This window comes from Vicia villosa, linkage group LG5, assembly GCF_029867415.1.
Source record: "Vicia villosa cultivar HV-30 ecotype Madison, WI linkage group LG5, Vvil1.0, whole genome shotgun sequence".
NCBI classification, from domain to species: domain Eukaryota; kingdom Viridiplantae; phylum Streptophyta; class Magnoliopsida; order Fabales; family Fabaceae; genus Vicia; species Vicia villosa.
This window is the reverse complement of record NC_081184.1, coordinates 134023507-134044627: the sequence shown is the minus strand read 5'-3', so window position 1 is coordinate 134044627 and position 21121 is coordinate 134023507. Positions and strand designations below refer to the sequence as shown.

Genomic DNA, 21121 nt, shown 5'->3' with positions numbered 1-21121 from the left:
ATTCTCTATTTTTTGAGGTTTAGGATAGTTGTGAATATAACCTCTTTGAAGATTTTTGAGAACTCGGATGTGCTTGATCAACATACTCATATCCTGAAGGATCACGATAAACATCATATCCCATAGGTCTCTTCCCTTTCTTCTTAACCCCTCCTTTGGTTTTAATTTTTTCAGGCGGTGGACACATCTTTGTTGTAGTCGGATAAGCAATCTCACACACTCTGCTTTTTAATGCTCGTTTTCCTACAACATCTAATGACTTCCACCTTTTCCAAATTTCGTCGATTGCATTTTTCATGTCTATTTCTGATCCATCATCTGCATCTATATCTTGATTTCCTTCCATACTTAGTTTCCTCCAATGAATATGAATAGCCTCAATTGGTATAGCATCACCACTCAATGTATATCTCCCTAACTCACAAGCACATGGTAACCCAAATACTTTTCTATGAGTACATCCGCACTTTTGCGTATCGGTACCTACCATGTCAATCCTCAACCACTCTTCAGCAATCTGCCTCAATGCAGCTCTTGATACTGAACCACGCAAATTTGAATAAAAAGGACTAGTGTGTGCATGCTCAACTTCATAAAAACTCTTCTGAAATGAAGCTCTAATGTTGCCCACTTGTATCTTGATATTGTCATTCATAGCCTCCCAACACTTGCATAAATCACCTAAGCTATTCTCTAACATTTGCTTAAGTTTCCAATGCGCAGACTCCACCCTTTAAATAAAACAAAACAACTAATTATCTGTAATATTAATATAAAGAAACAATGTCGATAAAATCACATAAACATACCTATTTGTTGTGGTGTTTCCCAAATGTAACACTTGATTGATCCATGCTTCGACAAATCGATGTCTGTGAGGTGTCAACCATGTTTCATTCACATAATTAATAAAACCTTTGGAGTCAACACATGCATCCTCAAGTTGTTTCAACCTTTGATGATACTCCATCTCATCACTAACCCTTGTAAGTTCAAACCACATTTTCTCCACATTTTCTCGCATATCATCCACAACATGTTCCTTACACTTTGATTTCACGTTTTTGTTGATGTGAAATCGACAAAGCAAATTAGTTGTCTTTGGAAATACTGTTTCAATGGCTTTCATTAAAGCAAGATCTCTATCAGTCAAGATTACCTGAGGACAATCATCCTGCTTGATAAACAACTGTTTCAACTTATCCAATACCCAACAAAAAGTCTCTGTCTGCTCAGATTCCATATAGGCAAATGCAACAACAAATGTTAATTTAGTTGATGTCATACCAACTATTTCAAACAACGGTTGTCTGTACTTGTTTGTCTTGTATGTGCAGTCCATAATCAATACAATAGGAAACATATTCAACAGCTTCACTGATTCTGGATGAGCCCAGAAAATATCTCTCACAACTTCTGACTCATCCTTTTTCCTACTCCAGTAAACATAACCCGATTCTTCAACCAACTTGAGCAATTGTTGCATTTCTGTTATGGGACCCCTTATGTCTTTTTGTATCTTACTCTTATGTTTGTATATTTGCGTGATCCGAGTGACATTCTCCGGGTCACGCTCTTGCAATGACAATAATATGTGTCTTGGTGGAACATGGCGTTTTGTCAAATCAACAATATGTTGCTTATCATCTGTATTTAGTCGACTTACGAAAGCATGACCTTCAAATCTATCAGGTAAGCCGTGGTTGTGTACTCCGCATTTTACATCGATCTTCCATCCATAACCATCTTTCGATGGTGTTGACCTAATTTTGAAAGGACAACCACATCTCTTACTAGCACTTTGGGTTTCGCTATCTGTTTTTTATTTTATTTTCCACCTCTATCACAACCAAATACTAATTTATCACTTCTTCCTCTCTTGCCTGTTTTGGTATCTGAACGAGTTATTATAACTGTCACTTTATTCCTAATTCCAACCTCCTTAATCCAACTTATCGTCTCTTCTCTTGTAGCAAATTTTTGACTAGTTACAAAAACATCAGTTGTATCCACACATGTTTGAGTTACATCGCATTTCATCAAAGGAGGATCCACACCTAAATATATAAAATTAATTTAGTTTAATATATAATTAAAAAAAATTTAAAAAAAAATTAAAAAAAAAACGGAAAAAAAATTGAAAAAAAAAGGAACCGGAATACCCACATAGGGGATATCCGGTGTAAAAAGTAACAAATCGGAACACCCAATTCTGGGATATCCGGTTCAGTAAAATTGAAAGAAAAAAAAGGAGTCGGAACATCCACCCCTGGGTTGTCCGGTTTTGGATTTTACTCACCAGAATTCTCCATCTTTTCGTCCGTACATACAGTAAAAATGTAAAAATAAAAAATAAAAAAAAAAGTTAAAAATTTAATAAGGACAAAATTGAGATTTTTTTAAAATTGTAGGGGTATTAGGATAAATGTAGGGGTACGGGGTATAATTTTCCTCTTCCGATGCTAAATAACAATAGCCCAATTGAATAGACATATGGAAATTGTTAATTTATCTCTTAATAATTTTAAAAAGAATTTTTTGAAAGGACCTTTTTGTTAATTTATTTTTCTATTTTTGAAGTAACATATAAATTATTAATTTATAAATCAATTTTTAAATATCTATACTATTAAATCGGTCTTTTTGATAGATTATTTTCATATTCAAATATTTTAGATGAATATTTTCAAAATACTTTAAGGCTATGTTTGGGAGTTTGGAGGGGAAGGAAGGGGAGGGCTTTGGAAAATAGGAAGAATTGGGTGAAAAAGATAAAAGGATTTTGGGTTGGAGGGTTTTGGAGGGTTTGGGTTTATTCATAACACCAAAAACCCCATAAAATGGGGGAACTCAAAAATTGTATTGAAGGAGGGTTTTGGAGGGTTTTGAAGGGTTTACATTAATTTTCCAAATATCTTTTAGGTTGTTATAGTTTTCTGAAAATTAAAAATTTAGTAATTATAATGACTCTTTTATCATTCTAAACAAAATCAGTTTTTTAAAAAATGTCAAATATTTTCCTATATTTTTTTAAAATTTCGTTTTTGGAAGCCTCCCCCTCCCCTCCCCTCCAAACTCCCAAACATAGCCTAAGTGGGTTGTTTTCAACTAAAGTTAATATATATATATATGGCCGGCCCTGTAGCTGTGCAACATGGGCAACAGCACAGGGCCTCATATTTTATGGGGTGGGCAAAAAATCTTGAAATAACGACTACATGGTATTTACTTTTACTGTGCTTATACAATACTATATGTTTAAAACTTGGTTCACACTATATATTAATACTGACATTTATTTCTTCAATGTTTTCCAATGTAGATGTGGGACAAATATATCTATATACTATTACTACTAGTTACTACTATTACATGATTTGGGTAGGAAAAAATGAATTTTATACACTCAATATTTTATTACCATGCTTAGAACACTGTACAATAAAAAGTTTAATTTCATTTTGATTGATATATGATAAATAAAAAACTGCATAATAACAGCAAGCTAGTTTAATTGAATTATAATGAACAAAATTTTAATCTGACTTTTAGTTTAATTATTATTATAATAGAAAGCTACCTCACATTAGATAAATGAAAGACTAAAAGTGTATAATAATAATTTCACATCTAGAGTATATGAAAAACAATAGAATGAATGTAAGATACAAAATTATATTCCACTTATTTCTCTATCTTTTATTAAAAAGTAAGTACAATAATTAAAATTTTACTTATTTTTTGATATTTTATCAAACATCAAGTATATTAATTAAAATTTAAACAAATAAAAAATTTGATTTAAAAAAAGCATTTTTATTCGTTCAATTTTAAAATTGGTACGGGGGCCTAAGAATTGTTTGGGCCGGCCATATATATATATATATATATATATATATATATATATGAGGAGAGATCAAATTACATCCGAAGAGTTACACCACGAGTTACACTCGTTCAATAACTACATCTCGAAATAATATTTTTTAAATTCAACCGTTGGATTGAAACATAATATCATATAGATCATTCCTATAAAGTTTGAGCTTAATCTATAATGATTTACTATGTCATTGAATAACATCAAAATTAACGTTATATGAAAGCTCATTTTGACGTTAATCTTTGGATATCTTGATGATATAGTAAATCATTATAGATTAAGCTCAAACTTTATATGTATGATCTATATGATATTATGTTTCAATCCAACGGTTGAATTTAAAAAATATTATTTCGAGATGTAGTTATTGAACGAGTGTAACTCGTGGTGTAACTCTTCGGGTGTAATTTGATCCCTCCTCTCTCTATATATATATATATATATATATATATATATATATATATATATATATATATATATATATATATATATATATATATATATATATATATATATATATATATATATAAAATCAATGAGACTGCATATAGTAAAGTAATTGAGACACAACTTTAGACAAATTAGTACTATCTCTATTTTTTATGATAACTTTTTAAATATTTCATATTAATAAATGCAATATTGTTGTATGAAAAGTATAAAATATATATTAAAAAATATTTTATAAAATTGTTTTTATTAATCATATGAGAAAATTAAAAAAGAAAAAATATTTAAAATATAATATAAAAATAGTATTAATAATTTATTATTAATATAAAATTATTTATAACTTAATATAATTTATTTTTTCAAAGTCACATATAATAAAAAAAATGGAAGTAGTAATAAAAAAACAACCGATAATGAAGTGGAGTTACGGAATACAGGAGTAAGGATCCACTCTATTTCTTAAATTTCATTTCTTTTTCATTATTATAGTTTGTGTGTATATTACTCGTGTTAAACTTCATTTCTTTTTCATTATTATAGTTTTGTGTGTATATTACTCGTGTTTCTAAGACATATGATACATATTTATTATTTATTTAACATTATACTCACAAAACTATAGTAATGAAACCTATTTTTTTTAGGAAATGGATACTTACTTTAAATACATACAGTATATCCAAATGTTGCTTCAGTCATTTTGCAAAGTTCGTCTTGCTTAAAATTTTAATAGCGTGTCTATGCATTTATGCCTTTAAGCTATTTTTACTCAAGTACAGCTGTTGTTTTTCTTGAAATTTTGTCCTCTATTGATTGATGGTTATTTCTTGTACTAATTGGAGTTGTTACTTAGACAATCTCTTATCTCACTTTTATTAGGTATCATATTTTGTTAAAATTGAGTTTTTTTTAAAAGGTGTATCTATGAAATGTTGAATTACGTTGAAGTTTTTTCAATTTAAAATACTCATGTAGATGTACCTCCTAAAAAAATTTAATTTTACCAAAAAAAAGTTCCTAATGTGTATCTCCAGAAGCAACACAATGCATAAGAGTATCAATGGATGAATTGAGATATTGTCTTTACTTATAGAAGAAATTTGTTAAGAGTCTAACATCAGATTATATAGAGCTTTAATAAATGTTTACAAGTGAGAGTAATTTTCACCTTATAAGTCTTTTTGTAGAGTTGGGTTAGGTCTAATTCTATTTCTTAAGATGGTATCAAGAGTTTCGTTTAAGTTCCGGTGGACCATCACCTATCAGGTTTATGCTATCGGGTCTTCACCATCTGGTGGACCACATGCGTAATCCTCACGCTAAAAACCTATTTTACAGAGTTGAGTTAAGTTCAACCACATTTCTTAACAAAGTTCTAAATTCCACTTAAATTAAAAATAGAGTTTGAAAATATTTATAATAAAATAACACTTCTCATATTACAAATCGATTTTATAAAAATAAATTAAACCAAATTTTAATATGATATTATAATTTATGAATTTAATCATAGACCGTTTATCATTTATATTCGTGTACAACATTCAAAAGAGTATTGGATGTGAAAAAATATACTGAATTTTTTTAAAATTTTAACATTGATTAGATAAAAAACTTTAAGACTTTGTTTGCGAGTTTGGAGGGGACGGGATGGGAAGACTTTTGAAAACGAAAATTTAAAAAAATATAGAAAAATATTTGATATTTGTTGATAAAATGATTTTGTTGAGAATGATAAAAGAATCGTTATCATTACTAAATTTTTAATTTTCAAAATACTATAACAACCTAAAAGATATGTAAGCCCTCTAAAACCCTCATTCAATACAATTTTTGAGTTTTCTCATTTTATGGGGTTTTTGGTGTTATAAATAAAATTAAACCCTCTAAAACCCTCTTACTCAAAATCTTTCAATTATTTTCATCAAATTCTTCCTATTTTTCAAAGTCCTCCCTTCTCTTTCCTTCCAAACTTGCAAACAAAGCCTAAAAAAATTTATACTAAAGTGGCATCATTCATTTTATAACGATGAGTTTTACTAACAAAATTTCATTTTTCCTTTTATGAGAGAAATTTTGTTTCCTTTGAAAAAGGGAATGTCATGCTGGAATTTTAAGCAACCTCAAAGTCTGGTGTTTGAGTCAAAGACCATAGCTACAAAAATGGACGTTATTATGAGGCCATACATTCAAAAGAATTGATTGGTACCCTTGTAATCAACACTTATTTAGTACGTACTAAATTATTCCCTCCGTTTTTTATTATAAGTCGTTTTGGAAAAAAAATTGTATTTAAATATAAGTCGCTTTACAATTCCAATGAATAATTAATGCTACTTTTCCTATTATTTCCTAAAATATTTATTATTCTCTCTCCTTTCAATTATATAAATTTATCTTCCATATGTCATTAATGAAGGATAATTTTGTAAAAACTTTCATAATTCTCATTTTCATACAACAATTATTATTTTTCTTAAACTGTGTGAAAAGTCTAAAACGACTTATAATAAAAAACGGAGGGAGTATAAGATATTTTAAAGAAATTTTTTGTCCTAACTTATAAATCATTTTATAATTTTAATATAATATTAATTGTTATGAAATTAACAAAAACAATATAGAGATGAAGTAGAGAAAATAAGAGAGAAAGTAGTATTCTATTATCTTTTTCAAAAAATATTATTTACATTGCAAAGTGAACCTTATTTATAGGACATTAGAAAGTTGAAAAATCACAACCTTACTACACCACTTAATAGGGAATATGAAGATGAATGATAAGAATACACGTGGACATCCACAATAATATTTATTCATAACATTAATATAATTTTTTCTGATATTATTTCATTTGTTATTTTTTCTTTTCCATACTCTTTTAATTCTACTTTCCAATATAATTATGGACAAAACTTAGGTACAAATCTTTAGGTGTAGTTCTTACTAGTTTTCAATGAAAATATGACAAATATACTTAAATATCATTTAGTGAGTGAAAATAGAAAAAAATTGCATACATGTTAAGAGAAAATTATACACTTGTCATATTTTCATTAGAAAATAGTAAGAACCACACCTAAAGAATTGTACCTAAGTTTTGCCCTATAATTATTGAAGAGCATTTTTATAGAGTTTTTCTATAAAATAAATTACATTCTTAATTAATATAAAAGACTTATAGCGGGTAATAATAGATAAAAATAATAATAAATATTATAATATTCAATTTATTTCAAAATATTATTGTTTAAGATATTTGCATATAGATTAAAGAATGTATTTTTTTTAATCAACGAAGATTGAATTAATTCAAAAAACACTGGATTATAAGGCGATCGTCCGAATCAAGCCATCACAAAAGACAGGAAGGGAATAAAATAAAACTTAAAACGCCATCAGCCTAGCTATATGTATTATGTATACTACGTTTCTTGCTATCCTTGTTCCTATAAACAATCATATATATATATATATATATATATATATATATATATATATATATATATATATATATATATATATATATATATATATATATATATATATATATATATATATATATATATATATATATATATATATATATATATATATATATATATATATAGAGGAGGGTTATATTGACTTCAAGAGTAAGTGTTCAACACTTACTCCAAATCATAACCATTGATTTTCATTAATCTAACGGTTTTAATTGATCATTTAATCTATTTATTTTTAGAAATATTTTTTTATATAAAACTTTAATTAAAACCGTTGAATTAATGATAACCAATGGTTATGATTTGGAGTAAGTGTTAAACACTTACTCTTTGAGTCAATATAACCCTCCTCATATATATATATATATAATATTGTCCACAATTTTAGCCTTATCTACGGTATTACCAAAACATACGTCGTTACGAAATTTGTACACGCCATAGACAGTCTCTGCAGCAGCTAGCTTCAGGATGAATGATCTTCATCCTTTGCCATTAGTATTCTTGCACAACCATAACAGTTCCACATCCCAATATTGCGGGATGTCACTAACCTGAATCCAAACAAGGATCTTGGTTCAAATACAAATTATTTTAGGACACACAAAAAGGAGATGATTAATAGATTCTTCTTCTCGATTACACAGACAACACCTGTTATCAACAACCATACCAAACTAGAAGAGGCGTTGTCCCATAGCCAATCTACTATGACAAGCAAGCCACATAATCATCAGGGCCCTCGGTCTAGCAGCATTATGACGAAATATATTCCTCCAAATAACTTGTATAGTATCATTATACATCACCTTGTATACAACTTTCATCTTAAATTTACTACTAAGTAGCATAGTATCCCACACTTGTTGAGTATCATTTAGTATGGCTCTTTGTTTGAAGATTGCTTTCATAATCCAAGAATGTAATAATATTGTTATAAGATGTTATTACGCTTTTACTAAATTAATTTCATTAATGTGTTTGAAGTTGTTTATATAGTAATAATTAAATATTATAATTAAAAAAATAATAATCATTTTTATATTAAAAAATAAAAAAAATATTTATTTTAAAACAAATATTAACAAAACAACCGTCATAGTGAAACGGATGGAATAATATTTTAAAAATCGACGGTTGCTTTAGCAAATACGTGTTTTTTAAAAATTATTTAATTATTATTTTGTACATTAAATTTAACACAATAATAAGGATTAATTTAGTAAAAGTGTACTAGTATGTCCCATAATGAGTTACTCAATTGATCATTTCATACATATTAAAAAATTATATATAAAAATAAAAGATATAATAATAATTTTACTATATTATCCCAAATCATATATTAAAAATAATAAAATATTTATTAGTTAAATGGTAGAATTGAAAAAATATATTAAAAAATAAATGAGACATTCATGTTTAGATAATATTTTCTTCCAAATGAATTATTCCCGAGAATTTCTTTAGCCACCTCCTAACCTTCTTGCCAACCCCTAGTGAATTTACCACACTACCCCTTGTTTCGGAAGTTCATTTCTGAAACGGTACTTTTTTTTGCAAAAAAGGTGTTTTCGAAAATGAACTTCCGAAAAAGTGTTTTTTTTTAATATAAAAAATTGATTTCGGAGATGCATCTCCGAAATAAAGTTAAATTTTCAGAAAATGTGGTGTTTCGGAAGATCATCTCCGAGCGCACCCCCCATGATGGAATTCGGAAATGCACTTTCGAAGTTATGTCTGGACAGAAGCAAAATAAAAAATAACAACGATTCGCTTTATTTAATCGGGTGAAGATTACAACGATAATATTACTGAAAATCAAAGTTACATATTGTTGAACACGGGTAGGTGGGGATGAGTCAACATTTTGATAACGTCGTCCGCCGATCTTTGAAGTTTGGCGTCCAACTCGATCGGGCCTTTCGAAGAAAATCGGTCGAACGTTGTCCACATAACCGCTAAGTCTTCGTCGTTCTTGATCTCAAAAGGTGTGAACTTAATGTCTCCCTCGTCGTTAAGCGATGGAGAGCGGTACTCGAGCTTGACAACCTTTCGATTCTCGGGATAGCGCAAAAGCGTGTTGAGCGACGGTATCAATTCCGCAAACGGCGTGTCGCGCGAGAAGCGAAATTGGAACGGCATCGGGTAGCCGGTTTCAAAGTAGACGAATGCTAGGTGAGGGTAGGTTTGTGTCATTTTGTGGTGTGAAGAGGATGGAGAAGAGTGTGTGGTATTTATAGACTTGTTGGAGCATTGATGGCCCAACAAACCTTATCCTGCCTCAGGGGACATTTCGGAAATGAACTTCCGAAAATAGGCTCCAGACATGTATATTTCGGAAGTTCATTTCCGAATTATGCAGAAAACAGACTTAAATTTTGCATTTTGTTGATTGCTTAGTGTTTTGTGTAAACAATACCAAAGGAATTCAAAATAGACATAAAACATATCAGTTTTTAGCATAAATTTGTTGAATCAATGTAGTGAAATAGGGGATGAAATGAGAGATGTTTACCTGAAATTGTAGCTTTCTATGCCCCCTTTAACGTGATCAACGGTTTGAAACTTGCTTTTAGGGCGAAAAATTGATGGAGATTGATAGGGTTTAGAGAGGGTTTTGATAAGTTTTTGGAGAAAAATGATGAAAAAGTGAAGGAGGGAAATTTGTATATGCAGCAACAGTTTCGGAAATGAACTTCCGAAAATATGCACGGATTTTGAATTTTTTTTAGTTCGGAAATGAATCTCCGAAAACATCAAATTTTTGATGTTTTCGGAGATTCATTTCCGAACTAAAAAAAAAAACAAAAAAAAACAACTTCGGAGATGCATCTCCGAAGCAGGGGCAGTTTTGGGATTTCGCTGGGGATTTCCCCCATAGGGAGGTGGGTAAAGAAAAATTCTTATTTGTTATAAAATAGAAGAAGTAACATTTTATGATAATATTTTTGTATTCTTTAATTCGTGTACACAAAAATTTTAGACGAAACATCTTAAAATAGATGTGGTATATTATTTTGTTTTTCAAATGAAAAAAATTAAATAGAGATAATCTTAACTCAACATTATAAATTGGTGTAATAATGGATATATGGGTCTATAGTAGAAGTGAACACGTGCTGAGCACTTGATTTAAGAGGGTGAAAATTAGGTTCAATTATTAATCAAAAGACTAGATTAGATTAGATTATTTGACCTATAAAAGATTTGGATTAGATGAATCTAGAAGAAAAATTCGAATTCTTAGGGGGAATCACAAGACCAACTAGACTTTGATAAGGTTCTACACTCGTGGGTGGGACATTTACAAGGACAAATCACAAAGTGCCATTTTAAAGCAGAGTGTGACATAGATTCAAATATCCCAATTAAATTAACATTTCTATAGTCAACAATTATTTGCAGCATATTACTCTCAAAAAAGAATTCTCAGATTGTTTGGTCTAATGGTAAAAATGCAGGTTTAGATAAACTCAAAGTTCGATTTAGGCTAGTTATTGCTCTTTGTACCTAAAATCTTTTCTATTTACGCTAAGTTTGGACCAGTTTGTTTCAGCTTTAAAAAAATAAATTTTTTCTTTGTATTTTTGAAAATAGATTTTCTAAAATCGTTTTTAAAAATATTACAAGTTTTTTTATATTCGTTTTTTCTAAAATGAAACACTTAATTTGACATCCTATAACATAAACGTACACAATTGAAGACCAAAACTTAGTCAAAATCATAATTTTTTCAAAAAGTTGTATTTCAAAAATGATTTTTATGAAAATCTATTTGAAATAACTTCAAAATTAAGTGATTTTTTGAAATTTTGATATCCAATTTTTTTTCCACAAATAGATGAAATACCTAAAATCACATTTTAAGAATAACTATTCAAACAAAATTTTCATTTGAAACTTTTATAAAAAGTTTCTTTGTAAAAAATATTTTCACAAAATTTGGTAACACTATAAAAATCATTTTTAAAAAAAGCCAAAACAAACGGGCTCGGTTGAGTTTAATTTCTTTAAATTGGTTTATATTAAAATTGATTTAGGTAATATATGAAATATTTTATTTAAGTTTCTAATAAGTATGGAAAGTGTTCTCTTCCAATGTGTTTCGGACAGGCAAGAGGTTTAATCGTCGATTCAAATTTAGAGAATTTACTAGACACTCTTATAGGTGAATCTGACACGGATTTGAATTTTCTTCAATCATTTCTCTCATGCTTTGGTTCAACTACAATCTCCACCATTCATTTTTCTTAAAAACAACATTTTTATTTTTATTATACTATCTCAAAACTTTAAAAACCATTAGATCAAAGACAACAAGATGACAGAAGTGCATTTAGCAAGAGAGGATTCTTCCTCATCTTACTCTCCACAAATTCAACAAATTAACCAATGTCTAAATCCTAAAACACAATTTTCCACAAACAAAATCACATATTTCAAAATTTTAGAAAAAATAACATTTTGCCCAAGTAATTTGATGGAAAATATTTGATTTTTACGGTTAAATAACTTGTATCTTTTAGACTTATCAGTTTTAACTGCATATTTTACCTTAGAGAAATGCTATTTGTACACTGAATTGTACACTTACATCATATATTTGGACAATTAGTATATACTGTACTCATCAATTTTAAAATAGTTTTTTTTGTCTTAGCAACTGTGCAGCACTAAAAGAGATGCATGTATACGGTGTAAAAAGTATTGGGTGTAGAGAGTGTAAACATAACATTACTCTTTACCTTAATACCAGATTTTTTTTTTTGTATAAATGATACATTTTTTTATGAATTGTTAACATAGTTGGTATTAAGTTTTACCAGAAATACACAATTTTAGGAATATCCGATACATACAAAATATTTAGATTCATTTTTATTGTATTTTTATAAAAGTTTGACATCAATTCTATGAGTTTTTATCAATTTTTTCTAAATTGTCGATAAAAATGCACAGTGCATATCGGATTTTTCTAAGTTGTCGGTAAAAATGCATAATGCTCAACAATTTTTTTTCGAAATTATCAGCAAGAATTAAAATTTTGATATCGATTTTTAAAAAATGCGGTATATGTGAAGGTGTCATCAGATTTTTCAAAATTTCAATAGGTCAATATTGATTTTTTTTATCTATGTTTTTGTGTTTAGCAAGGAAAAGATGATAAAGTGATATCTAAATTGAGCTAAAGACTTGTTGCAGAAAGTTTAGGTGGAGACAATTGAGATGATGGAGATAATCATTTGCATATTAGGGCGGGTAGAGTGGTGCCTGTGAATCTTTGTGCTTGCATGCATCAAGATGCAAATCCCACGGAAGATCCATATGAAGTTTTGATGACGACAATGATGCTTAAATTCAGCGGGAAATAGCTTTCAACTCCTTGATGATGGTGATCTAATCAGAGAAACATCTCATGCTTCATCAACAGAAGAGTGAGGGCTAAACCATTAACCAAATGATTAGGACAACAACTTAATGACTTGCAATGACTCTATATCTAATAGTTCCTTTTTTAGTAGAGTAATCGATTAAAAAGGACTTGTCAATCGATTAGAGCATTATGCCAATTGATTGACACATCAATTATGCCCATAGATTATTTTCTTTTCAGAATTTTCCAACTCCTATATAAAGGAGGCTCGCCTCTCTTCATTTCACGACACTTTCTAAAGCTTTACAATTCCTTTTAAATTTATCTCTCCATTTTCTCTCTTTCTCTCTCCAGAAACATTCTTATTCCACTTAAATTTGTCATAGTGCTTTTGAGTAAAACTTTGCTTATGATGAAAATTTTGTTAGTGGTTGTGTTGTTTGTTTAGTTCTTGAGAGTTTGATTCTCTTCAGAAGACTGAGTTTGGTTATTGAGATAAACCATTCATAAAATATTTGTTTTGGTTTATTGTGCTTTGCCAAAAAAAGTTTTGAGGTCAGCTTGAAAATTTCGAAGAAGGTTCGTTAGCTTAGACTATGGTAAAAGTTGTCTTTGTTTGGGGATAAGCTTGTAAAAATCTCAAGAGCAGATTGTATAAAGATTCTTGAGCATAACCTTCAAAGGCTCAAAGTTTATAGTCAAATTCTTAAGAAGACCTATTGGAAACAGGACTAGGCCAACGTTAAGTCAAACTTCTAAAAATCTCTGGTGCAGTCTCTATAACCCTATCCTTTTAATTTTTGCCATTCACTCTTATTTTTACTATTTTTTATTTTTGCAACTATTCACTCTTAAGAAACTACTAACACGATCTTAATTAAGAAAAACATAAAATTAATTGTGAACACCACAATTTTCCCCTTCTTATGCTTGAAGTCACTTGTTCAATAGTTTCTACTAATTCTCACCACGTGAGGATCAAGCACTCTTGTGGATAGGGTGGCAAAACGGGTCGTGGCTCGCCGAGCCGGCCCGCGCACCCGCCAATAAATGGCGGGTTGGGTTGGGATTTTAGGCCCTTCGCTCACCAAAGCCCGCCCCGCCAAAACTCGTCGCCCGCCATAGCCCGCCTCGTCAATGCTCGCCGCCCGCCAATGCCCGCCCCTCCTCCAAAATTTCCTCTTTTTTAGTTAATTATAGTAATTTCAATTCTTGATGGTTTATTTTATATATTTATTTTTAAATATATGTAATTTTTTTAAGTAAAATTTGTTAAGATGTTGCTTTTATAAAAAATTGTTTTAAAAAATAAGTGAAAATTTTAATTAAAAGGTAAAAACAACCTATTAATCTATTAAAAAAAATATATAAATTAAAATAGGCGAGCAAGCCCGCCGCCCGCCAACCCGCCATCTTGGCGGGAAGGGCATGATTTTTATGCCCATTTCACTTGACGGGCATGCCTGCCCCGCTCGTTTTTTGGCGGGCTTAAGGCGGAGCGGGCGGCCCGTTTTGCCACCCCTACTTGTGGACCACATACTCTTGAACATAGAGCAGGTAGAGTTTATTGGTTCAGACATCAAGATGATGAGCCAGATAATGTAGTAATTTAGGGGTGTTCGCGGTTCGGTTTGGATCAGTTTTAAGACAAAAACTCATCGGATCCAAAGATAAATTTATTCGCGATTCGGTTCAGTTTTGGATGATATGTTAAAAAATCCAATACAATCCTATCCAATTTAATGTGGTTTAATTTGGATCTATTTTTGGATATCCAAATTACAAATTATATTTTTATCAATATTATAAAAATACTAATAAATCATAGATTTGATATTATACATACATACATACATACATATATATATATATATATATATATATATATATATATATATATATATATATATATATATATATATATATATATATATATATATATATATATATATAGGAGGAGGGATATTCTTATTCTAAGAGTAAGTTATTAAGACTTACTCCACATCTTGACCATTAATTCTGCTCAACCTAAAGACTAGTAATTAAATGGAATGATGATGGAAAAACAATTTCAATCGAATTTATCAAAGCAAGTTCCTGATTTCTCACCATGACCTTGGAAAGCAACTTCTCTGATGTGAATAACTCCTTAAACTTCTCTAGCGCCCATGTGAACTTTGCTTCCTTTGGTTGACGACACCTACAATCTCAAGTAGTGGGATATGACACTTGTTGGTTTTATACGTATGTTCAAAGATCAAGACCAAATAAAACATATTCAACAATTTCATATAATCAGTACGTGTCCAAAATATATGAGAAATAACATCAGATTTCTCCCTATTTATGGCCCAACACATGTACTTCTCATCGTGAATTAAGATTAATAAATTTTGCATTCATGTGTATGGATCTCTAGTAGTAGACTGGTATGTCGATATTTCCTTATACACGTGTTGCAATATTGTCAAATTATCAACATCCCTATCTTTCAATGCAGCCTCTATAAATTATGGCCTTATGTGGTATTTTGTCATGTCGTTCACAAACTATCTTTCATCGGGTTATAGACTACCTAATATGTCATGACCCTCTAAATCTTCAGCTAAATCTTGGTTGTGAATACTACATTTCACGGTTATGTTCCAAACATAACCACGTGGCACATATCTCAACTTAAAGGGTAATGTAACTCTATTACTACAAGTGACTTCCAATTTTTTCTAATTTTTGTAATTTCCTCCATTCTCACAACCAAGAATCATTTTGTTAATCTTGTCTCTTTGCCCATTTGTTTTATCAAATGGAATGGTAACAATAATAATATCATATTGTCTCCTAATAGATTGTGTCCATGATAACACTCAGACTCGATAAGGAAGTATATGTCAATTAAAACATATAATAAATTACTCATAGATTCCACAACTCAATTAAAAATTTCAAAATTTCATCTAAAATATATCAAGTCAGTGGTGAAGAACTGTACAAAATATGTAGGAGAACCATCCATCTCATACGCATTCAAGGAGAGCATCTAATATAACTATCTGAATTTTAAGGGTGATGGGGAAAATCCAATATGCCAGATTTTTTTAATTTTCGGCAAGACAAATCTACACACCGAAATTTTTTTAAAACAAAAATTTTTTGTCATTTTTTCTTTTGGTTAGTAATAAATCTACCTGATTTTTAATTAATACTACCGAAATTTTCACTTTTTACTAGTTTATATAGAGCAATTTTTTGGCAAAAATTGTAAGATTTTAAAGAGGTAAATGATGAGAGAGGTATTTTTGGCATTAATGAATTATGTGGAGGTGTCAGGTTAACCTATAGGGTTTTTGGTGTGGATCTATGTGTTTGGAGGTATAATGATTGTGTCAATCACTTGACCTTTATGGTTTTAATGATGACAACACTATGAGGTGAAGTCTTCATTTGAAGTGATGATCAAGTTGTTGTGCTTGTAGATCAAGATGTCAAAGTCTATCTCTAAAGGACAACACCTAATGATGGTAACTACCATGAAGTCTTATCAAGTCTCACTAGATTAGAGAAGTTAAGTCCTGGATTAAGCGTTGAATCATTGTTGTATCAAACAATAGATCTTGGATCCTTAGAGTTGTGAAAGAGAGGAAGTGTGAAAGCTTGTCATGTCTGTGTTGAGTGGTATGTGTCAGTAAGGATATAAATTTATCTCTTGAATTACTAAGGCAACCACAAACACTTTCGAATGGTCGGAAAGCCTCTCTAAATTTGTTAAAATAATCAACGAGTTTGGCTATTTGCTTAGATGTCTATATTAAAATTTTAGAATATTGAGTGTATTCATCTACCAACACGAGTTTTCGACAATTAAGTGGTCTAATAAGAAAAGTAAGAGAACTATAATATCTTTGTCCATATACATAACGTTGTAGGATTATAACACATGTGAAACCTACGTTTATGATCAAAGATTATATACAAAATATGAGAAAAGAAAGTTCAACAATAATAGTTAATCAATTTATTAAATAAAATATGGAAGAAAAAAAGTTCAACAACTAAATCAACGAAAGTTCCAAGAAAGATAAGAGATTGAAATATTTGTTACTTTTTCAGCTTTATCCTAGTTTCTACATTATTTGCCATAAATAATTATTAACTTATACTCCCACTAATCCTATTTATAAGAAAGGGTTTATTATTTAAATATATTTAATAATTAATGTATTTAAATAATATATTATCCGATATATTAGTTATTCTAATTATTCAATATATTTAAAAAATGTATTTTTTTTATAAATAGGATCGGAAATAGTAGTATTTTAAAATATTTCTATTAATTTCTTGTTTTTTTTACAATTTCTACTAGTAGAACTAAAATACAATAAAGAAATAAGAAAAGAAAGTTGTAAATTCCATATAAAAAAGAGAGGGTGCAAATAGAAAACAGCTGGATACACGTGGTAAGAAGGGAGCAGTGTGTTTTGGAAGAAGCTGTAGCTACAAAACATTGTCGGGTTGACCAGAAACAACAGGGTCACACTCCGGCGTCCTTCATGCTCCTGCTTCTGGACCGCAACTGTCTCTCCCTCCCACGCGTGCGTCCAAATTCATTCCACCATCCTTTCAAACATCACAAATACTACGCATTGTAATCTCTCATTTTTTTTATAAAATTCTTTGAATCATTTGCATATTCTTAAATATAAAAAGCTACTATAAAAACTTAAATATATTAAGAAAATTTCTCAACCGAGTCTCTTAAACACCACACGAAATTTTATTTTCGCCCTCAATTTTCGTAGATGCACTTACGAAAGCTTAGAAACGCATAAAACACAGTGAATCTTGGGAAAATCTCAAGTTCCATAGATGCATCTACGGAACGCTCATAGACGTAACTACGGAACCGTAAATGTAACTACCGAAGATTTTTCTCAATTAATTAAAAATTTAGGATTTTCTCAATTAATTTATAATTTAATTGAAGATTTTCCCAATTAATTGAGAAAATCCTAAATTAATTAAGTTTAATGACACCTACGTCATCGTTAAAACATAATGAAAGTTCATAAAATCTTTGTAGATGTATGTACGGAACATTCTGATTTTCTCAATTAATTGGGAAAATTTCACGTTTCACTATGTTTTAAGGGGTTCCGTAGATGGATCTACAGAAAAAAAAATCATTTTTTTTAAAAAGAGGTGCTTTCGGAGATGCATCTACGGAAGCCCGAAGACAATTTTGTCAATTCGGTGGTGCGCCGAATGTCTATGGGTGAGGTGAGAAATTTTCTATATTTATTACTTTTTAATAATATTATCAATTTATTTTAAAATTAATAAATTTTAAATATGAAAAGTTTTTATAAATACTATCAATTTATTTTAAAGACTTAAATACATGTTTGTTCTTTTTATTTTTATGTTTTTTAAGTTTTAGTTTCTCATTTTAAAATTAACGTTTTTGTCCATATCTCACTTAAAATTTTCATGCCCTCTTCCAATTTTGGAGACATGGCGTTCTTATTAATTTTTATTTAAAATTATTTTCAATAGACTTATTGGATTGGTTTATTGGTGTAGCTAATGGGCTTATTGGATTGGATTATTGGTGTAGTTAATGGGTTTAATGGATTGTTTTTTAATTGGAAATTAGTAACAAACTCGTGTGTTCGCACGAATTCTGGTATGGAAGGTACATTTATTTTCAGATATATATTTTTTAATAAAAAAAATGTATATTAAAAGTAATTAACACTTTATAGATAAAAATGAAAATAATTAATATTTAATTGTATTAAAAAATTAGGAACAAAATCAAAAACACAAAAATTAAATTATGTCTAAATAACCTTCTGTAACATGAAGTTTCCTTTAAAAAAATATGAATAAAAAATAATTACTTTAATCTGGTATTTAAAAAAAAAAAAAATTTTCAAGAAAGACGTAAACTTCATTGAAGACCCGTAATCTATATATAAAAACATTGTTCTATATAGGGGTGGCAAAACGGGCCGGGGCCCGCTGGGCCGCCCGCGCACCCGCCAAAATTTGGCGGGTTGAGTTGGGATTCTAGGCTCGCCGCTCGCCAAAGCCCGCCCCGCCAAAACCCGCCGCCCGCTATACCCGCCCCGCCAAAGCCCGCCGCTCGCCAAAACCCGCTCCTCCTCCAAAACTCACTATTTTTTTAGTTAATTCTATTAATTGCAATTCTTGATGGTTTATTTTATACATTTATTTATAAATATATGTAATATTTTTTAGAGTAAATTTGTTGAAAAATTACTTCTATAAAAAATTGTTTTAAAAAATAAGTGAAAAGTTTAATTAAAAGGTAAAAAAAAAATATATTAATCTATTAAAAAAATATAAATAAAAATAGGTGGGTAAGCCCGCCGCCCGCCAACCCGCCATCTTGGCGGGGCGGACATGATTTTGATGCCCATTTTACTTGGCGGGCATGCCCGCCCCGCTCGTTTTTTGGCGGGCATAAAGCGGGGCGGGCGGCGGGCGGGGCGGGCAGCCCGTTTTGCCACCCCTAGTTCTATATCTAATAACATATGATAAAAAAAGATGACTATTTTATACGTGATAATACAATAATCTATAATATGCCTAAATCAATCTAATATATAAGACAAATTAAAAAAGATTAACATACATAAACCAAAATAAAGCCATACATAAAAGATTAGTTACACTTGACTTTATCATACTTGCCTACTTGCCTGAGTTGCACTATCATAGACATTCACCTTTTAAGTTGTTAAAATTAGATTTTAAATAGTTAATATAATAATATTTGACTATGTAGATTATTAATTCAAACAATTATGATATTGCATACTCCATCTTACTGCAACATGAAACAAACATAACAGGGAGAGGTAGCAATGAATCATTTTCGCACCATTTATTGTCTGATAATGTAATCATTTATGTTCAAGGATTTTCAGTGCAGTGTATCTATGTTCACTTAAAAATCAGGTATTGTTACAAACATTCACCACCTACGGTTTTAATCATATAATTAAGCTGTCAAACAATTAATCTAAATTAAGCTAGTAAAGCTAGAAGAATATGACTTTAACATCCTATTTGCAATGCAATGAAATCAACTTACAACTTCAAATCAAAGTATCTAACATTTACATGATTGTGTTGTGGCTCTTGAGCCTTTCAAGCTATTTAAGTTTGCAGGTCCATGAACTTTGTTATAAGAGAAAATAAACAGTGAGTATAACTTTCAATGAGCATATAAGGTAGTTATGAACTAAAATCAAGTTATTTTTTCCAACTCGTCAAAAATATAACTTAACCAAATATTTATAATATGTTTTATCTTAATTCAAATGACAAAAATAAGTAATGAGCATAACTTTTAATGAGTGTTTGAATTAGTTATAAATTTGTTGTAGATAAGGTGTATCGTTCTATCAGCAAGTCATGGTTTTGCAGCATTTAGACAGAGTTCTTATGTTCCATTTTCAAAATGCTAAAATTAGATAGAGAGTTGTCCTTGGGCATCAAAGATACACTAATTTATTCATGTTTTAACGGTGAAAATAACATTTTCAAATTTCAATTAACTTGACATACCCTACTTTAACTTCATTGGCTTTTACTTATGTAAAAAAACCTAAAAAGTTCACAACTCAAACACTTTCAAAGATTCTTCATCCAAACCTTGTACCTTAAACATCAAAATACCCTAAACATAAAAAAAAAACAAGATTCAAAAAACACGCTTATTCATCAAAATCCATAAAAACAAAACACATAAACTAAACCATTAAAATTAAAAATACATTAATTGATCCCGTATTATCAAAAGGATCAACTAATCTTTATTTTTGACACTGTAAAAATTACAAACATATAGCCGTCATAAAAACAAATTTCAAACCATTCACCAAAGTATAAAAA

General features: G+C 29.8%; 1 protein-coding gene across 1 annotated transcript in view; it reads right to left on the bottom strand.

Moving 5' to 3' along the window:
* Positions 1-19: 19 nt before the first annotated feature.
* Positions 20-21121, bottom strand: part of LOC131605492 (PKS-NRPS hybrid synthetase cheA-like) — a 26158-nt gene continuing 5056 nt past the window's right edge. Inside the window, exons 3-4 of the mRNA XM_058877840.1 lie at positions 810-1763; positions 20-731 (exon numbers count right to left, since the gene is read on the bottom strand). Of these exons, the coding sequence (XP_058733823.1) occupies positions 20-731; positions 810-1763 (1666 nt within the window). The remainder of the gene's footprint in view (positions 732-809; positions 1764-21121) is intronic.